The sequence below is a fragment of the Pavona decussata genome, unplaced genomic scaffold (genome assembly GCF_977016875.1).
Source record: "Pavona decussata unplaced genomic scaffold, jaPavDecu1.1 SCAFFOLD_254, whole genome shotgun sequence".
NCBI classification, from domain to species: domain Eukaryota; kingdom Metazoa; phylum Cnidaria; class Anthozoa; order Scleractinia; family Agariciidae; genus Pavona; species Pavona decussata.
Window position 1 is genome coordinate 4,644,816 of NW_028145657.1, and position 14,237 is coordinate 4,659,052.

General features: G+C 37.6%; 1 protein-coding gene across 1 annotated transcript; it reads left to right on the top strand.

Annotated features, from left to right (window-relative positions):
* Positions 1-4,129: 4,129 nt before the first annotated feature.
* LOC146456716 (uncharacterized) lies at positions 4,130-12,675 on the top strand. Its single transcript, XM_085093039.1, has 4 exons — positions 4,130-4,292; positions 8,028-8,111; positions 10,399-10,499; positions 12,113-12,675. Exons 1-4 carry the CDS (start codon positions 4,211-4,213, stop codon positions 12,311-12,313), a joined length of 468 nt encoding a protein of 155 aa, XP_084949165.1. The 5' UTR covers positions 4,130-4,210; the 3' UTR covers positions 12,314-12,675.
* The last annotated feature ends 1,562 nt before the right edge of the window (positions 12,676-14,237 follow it).

Consider the following 14,237-nt stretch of genomic DNA (forward strand, 5'->3'; position numbering starts at 1 on the left):
CTAAACCACATCTGAAAAACAGGAATCAAAAATTAACACGAGTCCAGCTAGTTATAGAAGGATGTACGAGAATACCTGCCCCTATGAGAGCATAACTCGAAATTCTTACTTTTCCATGCACTAATCTAAAATTCTCACTTTAAAAAATTGAAAGCACGCCAACTTATCATATGAAGCGTAAAAGTTTCTAAGTTTCTCCAAACCCTCCAAAATTAAGAATTCCAAGCTCGATCTTTCAAGATCTTCACGAAAGTTGGTGCCAAGTTTTCTGCCATAGGGGAAACACTATAGATCATTTGTGAGGTAGATTTGCATGGTAAATATTGCAATCGTTCTTTGTGGTCTTCAGTCAACTTCCCGTGCGTTTGGAAGCCTTCGGATTACTTCGGGTCATATTCGGAAACCTTTAAGACAAATTTGGAAGTTGGTTCCTAACGCGAGAAATACAGAATCTACAGACTATGGGAGGACAATACCTGTATTTCAAGCTCAGTGACTCCAAGTTCTATCGCAAGAGCCATTTTCTCTTTCCTGCTTGGGAACTTCTGGTTCCGGAACACTTCCTCTAGGGCTGTTTTTTGTTGATAGGTCAGGCAGGTTCTCTTGACGCGGAAACTGGTCTGGTCGGAGTCGTCTTGGTTGGGAAGTAGATCTGATTACAGAAATACACAAAATTCAATATTTTGTCATAAATTCTCTTTCGTCAGAGCAACAAACAACCAGCAGATAAAATTCGTGCTGTTTTGTATTCTTTCCTTTGCAGATTTAACTCTGCAGAATCATAAAAGATTTTTAAGCGAACGGATATTAAAGGGAGCATTATGCTTTTCAGTTCTACTAGCAGAAAAAACTTTGTCACAAGTTATATGCTCTAATTCAATTTAGACTGTTAATAAGATAAAGGCTGTTTTCAGACGGGCTAAGATTTCTCCGCCTTAGCCAAAAGAAAAATACATCATACATCGAAAAGCTGTACGAACGAGACTAATTACTCAAACGACGTTTTGATACGCGTCGTTTGCTAGATAACACTGGTTAGTGGACTACAAGGCTGACCAAAACGCAATCAATACTTGCTCGTAAGTTTTTGTTTTGTTTAAAAATGTACACTCTTCAACCAGTCTGCGTTAAGCTTCGTAAAAATAATTTAATCGGCTTACAGCGTGTAAAATAATTGCAAAGGTTTACTTACCAGGGTGACGAAGTAATACTGATGGCTCGGTTTTTCCGAAGTCAAGCCGACGGTGAGTGAAGCTGGGCTTGCTTTTTCCGACGTGATATCGATCGGCATTGGTTTCCTGTGGCTTCTTCATTACTTGGCCAAAATCTAGTTTACGCCTGACGCGTGAACGAAACAGCAACTCAGAAGTTAGAGACATGATGTTTATGTTCAGGGCACGCTGGGATGATCGTCTAACTGAACTAATCAGTGAGCTTCAAAATCTTCTTTTATATGTTTTCAGAGCAGGAAAGGTGTAACGCAATTGTTTACAACAACAATGGGTGTGAATTTAAGTTGGCGTCCATCAGGCTAATTAACATCTCCATTAACAATAGAGTTTTATCTAACCTTGCCATTGGTTGAAGAGTAACTTCAATAGAACAATTAAGTTTTCACTGGACGCATGACAAAAGAGAAAAAAAGATGAGAGATTGTATTCGTTTTGTGCTATACAAATGTGTAAGTCCTGGGTAAACTGGGAAAAAATGAAGATGATTGCATTTAGTAATCCCATTACAACAAAAAACTGTGCGGTAACTATTTAGTATCAGGTCGACATTTCTTCGTGTTTGAATGTTCAGTACTTTGAAGCCCCGTTATGAATGTGTAGACTGCAACTAAAAAAAAAGTTGCGTTGAGACTTGCAAGAAAAAAAGGACTTCTTTCGTTACGCGACGTTACGAGTTACGCTACGGCGTGTAACATGTATTCTATGACTTGTCTCCTCGAGAAAATTGCCCCGTAGAACAGATCTCGCTGCCTTTCTGGAGGTAACAGAATGTTCCAGTCAACTGTTCTGTAATGATATACTAAGTTACTTGAATAAAACAATGTAGTTTGTTCTTGATGCAAGATATAAGAAAAAACAAAAAGATGAAAAAATGCATCTCAGTGTCACACCTTTGTTTACTGTTAAGCAAATTGAAAATGTGATGACGCTGTTAATATAATTACAGGAAGCAAACGCTGTACAGCGTACTGTGTTTTTTTGTTCTGAATAATAACTTGTGATCAGCCTCAATAAATTCTAGTATCGCTGTTATGTGCTTTTATAATTTTCGATACACAATTCATTTAGCGTTTTCCACGAGAAACTGGGTAGATAAGGTGATTTTGTCACTCGGTAGAGATTCTGAAGCTGCGGACGACGTTTCCAGTTCCAGCCGCGGCCCTTCGTAAGAGCGAATGTGAACAGTGACCAACTTACCTTAGCAAACCAAATATTGATTTCCAATCCCCCATGCACCGACCCCGACTACAGTTTCTCGAGAAACTAATGCCCTTATTGATCAAGAGAATGGCTTTCCAAGCAAAAGCCACTAAATCTATAGGGCTGGAGTCATCGGGCTAAGTCTGAATAACTTGAAGGGAAAACTTTTTATTATCGTACTTCGTTTCGTTAGACTACGCTACCTTCATCAGGGAATGGTATTAATTCCTAGAACGAAACAAATAGGATAAAGTTTTACAATTCAACTCTTATCCTTTGTATCAGAGTTTTTAAAGGCACGGAATACTTTGGACTTTTAACAAATTTGATTCAAACGTAAGGTGACAAAACCGAACAGCACATGGAATTCTTCATTTGAATATTTTCACTTCAATTCACACAGATTCACAGCGCATGCCTTAAATCGCTTTACTTAAACTTTTGTCAAGTGGGATCTTGTCCGTGTGCTGCATCACAAAAAAATTATTACCGCATTCTTATTTATCGTGACTCGATACAGAAATCAATGGCAATATAACAAAAACTGCGTTATTACTTTTAACAACAATGGGTTTGAAAACGATGCCAATTAATGCACGTTCTAAAAAATCCTTTTGTATTAGAAATCAATGACAATAACAAAAACTGTAATTATGTTTTATACAGCAATTGATTTGAAAAGGATTAAGCGTCTTAATTAGGAAAAATGCATTGAAAAAAGGAATGTTACCTCGGACTTTAGTCTTGGCTAAACAGTTTCTTAAAAAAAAAACTTCATTGACATCAAGTTCGACTTTTTTAAAAACACGGTTGTTTTATCAGTTACACCATTGTGAATTATCAGAATACTCTATTTCTAACTTATTTGTTGCGTGAGATTAATTCAATAAGTTTATTGACGAAAAATTTTCTTGTCCACACGTCGTGAAAAGATTTTTCTTCACTTTCACGTTTTGTAATCGTTTCAGTTTTTCAGTATAACTCTGCATGCTTTATTTTCCTCACGCATACAACAAATTCTAAAAGGTCTTGGTTTTCACAAGTAAAGAAGTCCTCTTCGATTCTGGTTTTCATTAGTAAGGGACACAAGGACGTGAATCCAAACACGACTGGCAATCAAAGTTATGGTAACTATTATGTTGAAAAATCACAGCAATGCTGATGTGGTGTGTTATACACTGAAAATCCTAAAAATTCAAATCAAACTAATTAGCAGAAGTTCTAATTTAATAGTTCAAAGAAGAAACATTTGAAAAGAAAAACTCAGAGGTGATACCATTGATTTGCATTCGTATTTGTGACGTCCGAATCCCATGCAAGAAGCCTTGAACACATGTTCGGTAAACAGCGTCAATTGTAATTTATACAGTGGCTGTTTGTCAGCTGTTTTGTCCGCCTTGGGATTCTCATTACATAGGTGAGCCTCCGAATTGCAACTGAATCGTTCATTGAAAGTGTCGAGTTCGAGTTGACTGATCGTGAGTTTTCAGCCTTGTGTGACTCCGTAGGATGAGGTTGTCAGTGACGGAATGGAAGCTAATGGAAATATAAAGTAAGAGTAGGTAACGCGATATTTATTTATTTATTATTATTATTATTTTTTTGCGTAACAATTATCGAAGAAAATTTAAAAATCTGAATAAGCTTGATAGCAGCTGAAGTCATGTTTGTGTACTCTTCCCAGTCCTGCTCAGACATCCTTTTGGGTCCGTGATCTGTCTCACGTTCGGTTTGAAGTCAGGTGCTTGTGTTGAGCTTGTGTTAAAAATTTTCTTGCAATGGCTGAAGTTTCGCAAAAGCCTTCGAGAATTGTAACTCTGGCGGTAGATCAAAGTGAATGGAGCATGCAAGCTTTGGAATGTAAGTAGTTAACGCAGAACTTTCTTCAAGCAAGACGTTCAGAAAAGGAAAACGTCGTTCCCCATCATCACATGCGCATTATTCAGTACACAATCAGATTATATACAAGCATTTGTTGCTGGAACTCACACGTCACTTTACTGGGAATAAATCATTGAATTCTGCTCCTTGCATGGGGCTTATTCTTTTGAGAAATTTGTATCTGATCACAACTAAGAATTTGACCCTTGGTTCAAAGGTTTAATTTGTTCAAATTAATGTATTCAGCCACGTGTGAGGATTAACACCTTTGTATTCGCAAAAACTAACAAAAATAATAATTGTTCGATACTGTTTTTATATTTTGCTGGCGTGTGAAGACGGGAATAATACATTTAAAGCCAGTGTTTGTTACCTTGGAAAATCTATCGCCATGCAGTGTAAATTTTAGCGAGTAGCGAGTATTCTTTAACGTCGCAAATTTTTGTTGTCACGCCAATTTGACTTGATGTGGAAACAGGAAATTTATATCAAAATTCCAGGGGGTTGCTTTTAATTAGTACTTTCTTAGGTGGATATGAGCTGTCCGGCCTTCAAATTTGGACCCTATTCTAATGAGGGCTTCTCTTCATATGAACCCGATCGTGTAAGGGAGTATCCCTCAGGTTACAATTAAAGCTTAAATAGACATTTTCTTAGGGGGTGGGGTAGCCTCATTATGTGGTCAAGGGTAAAGCCAATAATTGATCAGAAAGTTACGGGACATCAGTTATTTAAATGTAAATCCCATTGTCTTTTACTTGTGCCATGTCTCAGGCCACATTAGTCTAGAAATGGCCTCATTTGAATCCTTTTTTGTGTCACAAATTTCCATAGGTACTGTACATGTACCCCTGGAACATTTTAATACAAACTTAAGAACTTCACCAAAATAGCACATGGCAGCTGTTGACACACATATAAAAATGTTTCTTTTTTTCTTTGAATTGGTACCTTTGGAGAACCATGGCTTCAAATCCAACAGCACAAGTAAAGGCTATCTCTAGCCTCCTGTTTATGAATAATATATTAATTGCCAAAAATTAAATTGAATGTGAATTATCACAGGCAGACTGATTGAATTAGTTTAGGAGACTCAACTTTTACCACTATGTAAATTGGTCTTCTCACTACCCGCCTAGATTAGCTCTAGCTACATGCGGGTTAGTGTACATTGTCTTTGAATTTTGTTAAGGTTACCCGATACCTTCAGAAGTGTCTTGCGTTTAAGCGATGTAGCGCGTCCAGGTTAAACTGTAGATACCTAAACCCCTATATCAAATTAAAGCTTATAGAGCTGGCTATCAAACTATACCAAGAATTTTGAAATAAAATGAATTGTCGAATTTTTCACAACCTCTAATTGCGAGCGTGCGAATCACCTTTTTAAAGCTACAAGTCAAAGTGAATTTTGTTTTTTGCTAATTTAATTTGCTCCTCAGTTTCCGGACCCAAAGCGCTAAAAAAACGTGTCTGCGTTTTGCCATATTCAATCGCAGTGAAAAGTTATAGAGCATTTTCGAAATAGGATGAAAAAAATGTGGAGTAATCGTACAAAAATCGCTCTCAGACAAAAAATATTTCAAAAGAAAAAATTCACAGACATATATTTTTGTTGTTTATATGTTAAACTAGCTACTGTCCAAATTTGAAGGCAAAAGAAGAAATTCCTTTTAAGTTTTAGCTCTTTGAAGTGGCTCCTTCAAGTAAAAAAAAATTATTCGAGAAAACAGCGCTAAAAATTCGGCAATTCATTTTATTTCAAAATTCTTGGTTTAGTTGGATAGCCAGTTCTATAAGCTTTAATTTGATATAAGGGTTCAGGTATCTACAGTTTAAACCGGACGCGCTACTTCGCTTGGACGCGAGACACCTCTGAAGACACCTCTGAAGGTATAGGGTAACCTTAACATTTTTGAATAAACTTGAACTTGAACTTGACTTGAACTTGGTAACTGCTTTCATGTATGTAAAACAAAAATTACACCTGATCTCTCTAATGGCCCAAAGATATCTTAAGGCATGAAGACATTATTGGTGCAATAGACTTTTTACTTTTAACACCAAATCCTTGCATTGTAATCCTCTCCCCAGATTTTGCTTCCCTCTCTTGTATTTGGATTCGACTGCTTCACTTTCAGTTCACCATGATTTTTTGCAAGGTTTTACAAAATTATTTGCCTTGTACCCTTTTGTCTACAACGAGGTTGAAAAAACAACCCCATTTGGGTGAAACCTCTCCATATAGCTATAGAGTCAGCTATGTGAAGTAAATTCCACTCACCCTGGAAGTAGCATCAGGAGTGCATGAATTTTGTCTTGTAAAATATGATCTGCTAAATGTCCATAAGCTGCCAGGAGATAATTTTTTGTAAAACAAGAAATATTTGTGAATGATGTATTATTCAGTAAGAGTACAGGCATACTCGGAAAAAAAATCCGAGTGCTCCTATCAGGAGTCGAACCTAAGATTTTCCGATTACTAGTTCGGATTACTAGTTCAGATGTTAGTTTTTAAGTTGTCATAAATTGAAGGGCAGCTGAGAGCATGTTGTCAAATTGTAGGTCAATTTCATGTTTTTCTTAAAAATACCTGAATTTTTGCCTGAGGTCTTTATAATTAAAGATCAAAAAAATATTGATTTAATTTTATTTTATTTTTATTTTATTTTATTTTATTTATTTATTTATTTATTTATTCATTCGCTCTTGTTTTGTTTGTTTGTTTCTTTTGTTGTTGTTGTTGTTCTTTGCCTTTTTTCTTTGCTCTTCTCTCGCAGACTCAATGTTTTTCTTGAGAACTAAGTGTAAACCAACAGAAAAAAAAAACAACATTTAATTTTCTTTGAACAAATTGAAGGCCGGGTGACATGAAAAAATTCGGGCACTTTTAACATGGTTGATGCCCTTAGCCCTTCAGTTAAACTACAGTCAACTCTCTCGTAAGCGACCACCCTTGGTGCACGACAAAGTGATCGCTTACGGGAGGTGGTCGCTTACGAGAAAGATCAATAAAATAAGCCTAATACTGGACTGATAAATTAATTACCTAAAAATATTACCCTAGCAGCTAAAATTAGGCAAATTGAAACTAATTTATTTGATTTTTTCACATCTACTCATTCTTCTGACGAAACTTTGTGTAACATTTTGGAACAGATCACTGTAACAATTCCCATTTACCTACAGATCTAATTATAGTAATCTTCTCTGTCTGTAAAATGTCAGTTGTCCGGGGTAGCGTCATTAAAAATTAAACTTTTGTTGCTTCTGAGTAATTATTTACTCAGATCATACGCGAATATGTTGGGTAGTTGCTTACCGGAAACAGAAAACAAAAGAATATGTCAAATTTCTGGCCTAAAAAGTGGTCGCGGTCCCTTGAAAATTTAAGTAGTGGTCGCTTACGAGAGAGCCCTTGAAACAGTATTTAACTGAGAAACAAAACGGTTGTTTACGAAGTGGTCGCTTACGGGAGGTGGTCGCTTACGAGAAGTGGTCGCTTTGAGAGAGTTGACTGTATTGAATTGACGCCTTATAAGGAGTTAACCTAGATAACCGGCGACCCTAAAAGCTGGAACGGCAGAACGGTGGAATCGTGGAAAATCACCCAAAATCCTAAAACACAGAATGGCGGAATGGAAAATTATGACATTTGTGAATTATACTTAATTCTGCAGAAGTCATAAAAAAAAGTTTTCTTCATATGTCTTTCAGGGTTTGTGGAGAACATCTTTATTGAAGGAGATCAAGTCATACTTTTGCATATTGTGGAGCAACCCCATCTTCCAATTCTTGCTGGTAAGATCACAGATCCCTGTTAATCGTTTAAAGTGTAGTATTTCTATTTGTGGGAGCTTAATGTCTGGAGGTTTTTAACCCTTGTAGTATGCAGCAGGATAACAAAGTTTAATAATTTTTTAGTATTTTAAAGTGCCTATATGAAGTAAAACTTAACTTATGCTTATTTGAAAGGAATTTCAAAGAGAACAAGAATGGCATTTTCTTTTTTGAATATCTTCTCTCATTCCAGAGATATTCAAGTTTTTGTTCAAAAGTTGATGACGTCACAAATCGTTTCGTTTCAAATCAATTTTCCAGGTTTATGGCTATTTATAGTTAAAAAAAAACCAGAGCTGTGCCCTTGGTTTGGCAGAAAAACTTACTGTCAGTAGGATTATCCAATTGGAGTTAAAATTTGTCATACAGGGTGTCCCAAAAGTTTGTTCCTCTACTTTAAAAGCTTGCATTTAAACGCAATTTTACTCGAGTACCGAATAATTTCAAATACAAGTTTGCAAGACAGCTATTGCCTTACATTTGTGCTACTTTATTTCTAAAATTTTGAATATATTTTTTATTTTCCCGCCAAATTTGCACGCTCGCGTCTAATTTGAGACCCGCCAAAACTGTGATCACTTTTTCGGCAGTTTTTTTAGTTGAGCTGCTGCACTCATCGAACCATTTTAATTTTGTTCTCGTACGGAAAATGAACCTTTTAAATGGTAAAAAGCTTACGTATTTGAGGGCTTCCATTTGAGCTTATGCAATAAGAGTTAACGGATTCACAGTCAAAGAAATTGCTAAAACTCTAGAAAAATCTGAGCGTTGGGTTGTGAAATGGTCAGCGAGAAGTGCCGAAAATTTCGAAGATAAACAACGAAGTGGAAGGCCATTAAAGGTAATCAAAGATGCAGCAATTCAAGTTTTGAATAAAGCTAAATACAAGAGAGGGAATTTGACAAGACAACTTGCAAGAGAGCTCGAAAGAAAAAGCCTTGATGGGGGTAAAAACTCTGTCTGGAGATACATGAAAAACCAAGGATGGAGGGCACTTGGACGGCCAAAGAAGCCTCTTCTCAGTACAAAGCAGCGAACCGCGCATCTGGAATTCGCAAAGGCGTTTAAACATCTCACTGCAGAAGATTGGGAGGATAAAATCCTATTTTCAGATGAATGCCCCAAATACCTCTTTCAATTTCCAAACCCCAAAAATGACATCATTAATGGGGCTCACAATTAAGAGGACAAAGTTCCGCCAGCTTACCAAGTTAAGAACAGCTCAAAATGGATGATGTGGGGTGGGATGACCGGACGTGGCTTGACTGCTCTTCATTTTGTACCCCAAGGGAGAACTGTATCTGCCGATTATTACATCGAAAACATCTTTAAGAAAGAAGTAAATTAGCCTCTGCTACGCCGCAGAAGTACGACAGAAGCTGTAGACAAGCAAAAACTGTTCAGCTCCAAAAAGGAGATGACGCTGGTACAGGACGGGGCACCAGCCCACACGGCAAAGGCTACCCAAGCATGGTGTAGTAAAAACCTGCCGAATTTTTTCGCTAAGACAGAATGGCCATGCAGCCAATTCGCCAGATCTCAACCCTGTAGAGAACCTTTGGAGCATCATGGATAGCGAAGTCTACAAGGACCCTTCTCCTAAGAACATGGATCACCTAAAAAGACGCCTGAGACAAGCCTGGAAGAACATCAAGCCATCTACGCTGCGCGATTTATCGCATTCCATGCCACGCACTGGCTTCAAAATGTGATAAAAAATAAGGGGGGCACTCAGGATATTAAATTTTGGAAGACTTGTACTTAGTTGAAATATAATTGCTTTGTTTAAATTGTGTATAGAAATAAAGCTGCGTTCTTGAGATATAACCATTTAAAATAGAGGAACGAACTTTTGGGACACCCTGTAGAAGTTGATCAGCAATATTGTTTCAAAACTCATGGCAATAGGGGGATGTGGAAATTATATTCAAAAGCAGCCAAAAAACTTGGGAAAAGTAAAAATCACAAGGTTATTTATATAATCAATTTATTTATAATTTAAAGGACATGCATGACCTGTTCTTGTGATGTATGTAGTGTCACAGCTGTAACCTGCATTTCGTACCAGTTGATTTATAGTATTTTTACTTCCACAAAGTCACCTTATATTTATGTATGGGATAATTTAATTGCCAGTTATTAGCAGCTAGGTCACATTTTGTTGTTTCTTCTGGTGGGATCGACAGCATAGTATCTGTAGTTGACTCAATTGCTTAACATGATGACACTCTTTATGTCAATCCTGCAGATGCCTTGGGTATTGAGGAATGGAAACGTGAAGTCAAGAAAGTGGAGGAAAATATGAAAGCTTTGGAAAAGAAATACACTGATCGGTGCAAGGAGCTGGAGGTAGAGTTTACATGCACTGTCAATGTTATTGATAAGAGTACAATTATTCAGTTACATTATATTCCAGCTCTCTCTCAGTTGTATTGATAATGGGATTCTTTCCTAAGGGGGGTGGAGGGAGTTAAGGTAAAGTGGCACATACTTTGAGCCACGTGACCCATACGGACAAAGCTTCTTATTATCATTGTTTCTGTAGCCTGAATTAGTAACCAGGAGTATTGCTACTCCCCCCTGGATGGGCTGCTAGTCGATAAGTCATTTTACAGTTTTGTACTTAGTGACCTGGCCTTGGATTGGAAGCAAGGCTGGGGATGACCTTGTTTTGATACAAACCTCACTGCTTTTCATTTGTGAACGCAAATTAGTTAGCATAAGAACAGCATGATCTACATATGAAAACGAGTGAGGTTTGTATCAAAACAAGGTCACCCCCAGCCTCACTTCCAACCAAGCACACAACTGTAAAATGGGCTAATCACAAGGTTACCCCCCCCCCCCACCCAGTATGTCATGTTTACCTTGATTTATAGACACCAGCAATGTGAAGTGATATTTTCCTGTCTGTGGAAACAACAGGAAAATGTAGAGACTGAATTAACCTGACCTAACCTAGCCTCTAATCACTGAATTTCTGATCTTCTGCCCTGAAGTCTGATTTGAAGTCTGGTTCAGACACTAGCCAGTACATCTCTGTTCTTCCACTCCTTAGGGCGTACACCTTTCTTCAGACAAAAATATGTCATATTCCTACCTTACAGTCTGAATTGTCAGTCGACTCCTCTCCCTGCCCCCCTCCCCCCTTTCCTCTCTTGTGGGTGAGGGGGAGGAGACGGCTAAAAATTTAGACTATACCCTACGTATTCAGACCAGGATCCTAAAACTCATTCCTGTTTTCAGGGTAATTTATACCAGACTTGAAATTGTGCTGAGCAAAGTTTCACAACAGTTTGTGATTTACATTCGCAGCTGGCCTCAAACTGCGTGCTTAATGAGACCTTAAGAAAGAGGAGATTCTTGGAAATGAGAAGGCCATGAAAATGGCTTTTGTTTTCTGTAAACTATTACAACTGTTACACATTGTTTTCCCATACTAATTCAACAAGAAAGAGATTACATTTTCCATTTAAATTACAGGTCAAACAGTCACAACACAAAATGTGCTGCACTTTTAAAGGGGGACTTAGCCTAAGTTTGAATGAAATTTGAAGTGGTTTTAAGAAGGGATAGAAGAAAGAAAATGATTTTTGGAACACTAACAGACAGTCGATACCCACGCAAGAGCACCGACTCCCAGGTTGCTAGTGGACTAACTTGGTATCCGTCTATTAATTATTACCCACAAATTCTTATTTTAAAACTTCACTAATTCTTCAATATTTCTTATTTCTCTTAATTTAACCAATCCTTCTAGAAAAACTATCTCCTCCCAAATATACCCAAAAATCATCCCAAAATTCACAAAACACCCCACAACATAGATTTATGGGATGAACATAAAGTTTTTGGATCGCTTGAAACGTGAACGATATATTTCCATTGAAGTGCGGTAAAATGGCGTTTACGTTAAGTCCCCCCTTAACTCGGAAAATTATTCTTGTTTTTCTCTCTCGCAGCTTAAAATCAGATTCAAGGTGGAGCAAGGCAAACCAGGAGAGAAGATTTGTGAAATAGCTGAACAAGAGAAATCCACCATAATCATTATGAGCAGTAGGGGTGCAGGACTCCTGAGACGTACAATGCTTGGAAGCGTTAGCAATTACGTCATCCATCACACAAAAATCCCAGTTCTCTTGTGCCCCAAAGGTCACCACTAATGTACCTTCAGGGGTGGAGTGGGGCAGGGCCTGACTTTCTTGCCATGCCAGCCACTCCTTTATAAAGGTTCTTAAAAATTGAAAAAAGAAAACTACGTTCATTTTATTTAGCCGTTGAATAGAGTATGTGTGACGGCTGACGCCGGTACGTTTAAAATAGTGGTTCTATAACGATTAATATATATTTAATCTATATAACGGCGGGTGTAACTGCTTACTACTTCCAATAACTTCCATTCCAGTCAAAATATCTTTTCATACCTGAAGTCGGTTAGCCCCGTATCGCCTATTATGATGTTCATCGCATTGGAAACTGAGATTAATAAAACATCTCAAATAGCATTGCTTTCCTGCAGTGTGTTAATAATTTTTTTTTTAATTCGTTCAGGGGCACGATACGTTAGACGAAAATTTTAGCAGACAAAATCACCATCCGAAAATTATGAGATTCATAAAACGTGAGCACATTATTTCCGATAATTCTATGGCAACTTGATGGTTTTCCGAAAAAACCTCGAAAAGTCTAGGGGATCGCTAGGCGAAAATTTTCGAAACTTTTAGGGGACCTTCCATCCGAACAGATATTTTACCGTTGCGTGCCCCTGTTCATTCCTCGTAATGTCTGAATTTCTTGGAAATTTTAGGCGGAATGTTGGCGCATTGTTGAACCCTTTTGAATGGTCAATACACAACATTGTTTTCATTTTCAACATTTGCCAAACTCAATGTTGAACGAATGTTGTTAGCAAATGCTGAAACTGTTTAAACGTGCCTTGATTGACTTGATTCTCAGGTGCCGTCAATACTTATCCAGGTATTAAACTTGGAAGCGTTGTTTTCGCCCCGAAAATTCGTCAAATGCTTTCTTTCCGAATTATCTTTTTCATGTTATTTTTGCTGTCTCTTCTAAAACACGCCCTTGTCTCTTGCGATGAAACGTGCGCACGTGACTGGCATGACCTCCAGTGGGTTTTCAAAAAGCGGGGGAAACGGTCCGTTTCCCCCGTCTACACTTGAAAACCTAGCCTGAGCGTCATCCACTCTGAATGCATTCAAAAAAGACCCGTTCAGTGGGAGATTGAGAGCGTGAAATGAAGGCTTAAACGACAAAAGAAGTATCGGTTTTCAAATGTATCCTGATTAGGGTGGATAGGTCTTGCCTAACTTACTAGTATTCCAGTAGTTAAAAATTCACATGAAGTTTGCGCTTCAGTTTAACCGTTCGAGAGTTTGTCGTTATACCAATTGTTAGGGTATAACACAGGGAGGAAGAAACGTTTACTCTTCTTCTTCTTTTGAGTTCTTTTATTTGTCACTCTTGAACACCTTACAGCAACTCTACAACTACTCTTGCTCAACTCCTTTTAAAGGGGCAGTATCACGCAAATTTGCTGTCATTTGAAAACCCAAAAATGTTTGTCTGTCAGCAGAAACAACGAAATAATTGTCAAGTTTGTTTTGAATTATCACCCCAGTGCAATAAAACTGCCGATTAGTGCCTCTGACAAGAGACAAAGTAGGCCGGTATGGATTGAAACTTGAAAAATGTTAGGCTAATGTTTTTCAAGTTCTCGCATTTTGTTTCCAAAATGCGTTAGAACTGATTACGAGTTCCTTTCAACAAATTGTGTTGATTTCTTTCCTCTCGTCATTCAAGAATTATTTGGTAGCTGATTGGAGGTCTTATTTAATCATTTTAAACGCTGAAAATATATCAAAAATCCCATGATATCTTTCTCCATCTATCTACTTCTGCTTTAATTTAACCAGAACCAACATGTCAAGGACAAGTCTATCATCCATTATTTAACACTTACCAAGCGAAGTACGTTTGCCCAGTACCCGCATTAGCATATTTTCCTTCGCAATATTAGTTCTTTCCAATTAACTTTCTGTTTAGATTTTTACACAGTTCTGGTTTAGA

Excerpts from the sequence above, each read along its gene's own strand:
- LOC146456716 (XM_085093039.1), top strand. The coding sequence starts at position 4,211 with ATGGCTGAAGTTTCGCAAAAGCCTTCGAGAATTGTAACTCTGGCGGTA. Across the intron at positions 4,293-8,027 it reads GAGCATGCAAGCTTTGGAAT|GGTTTGTGGAGAACATCTTT; the intron begins GTAAGTAGTTAA and ends TATGTCTTTCAG. Across the intron at positions 8,112-10,398 it reads CCATCTTCCAATTCTTGCTG|ATGCCTTGGGTATTGAGGAA; the intron begins GTAAGATCACAG and ends TCAATCCTGCAG.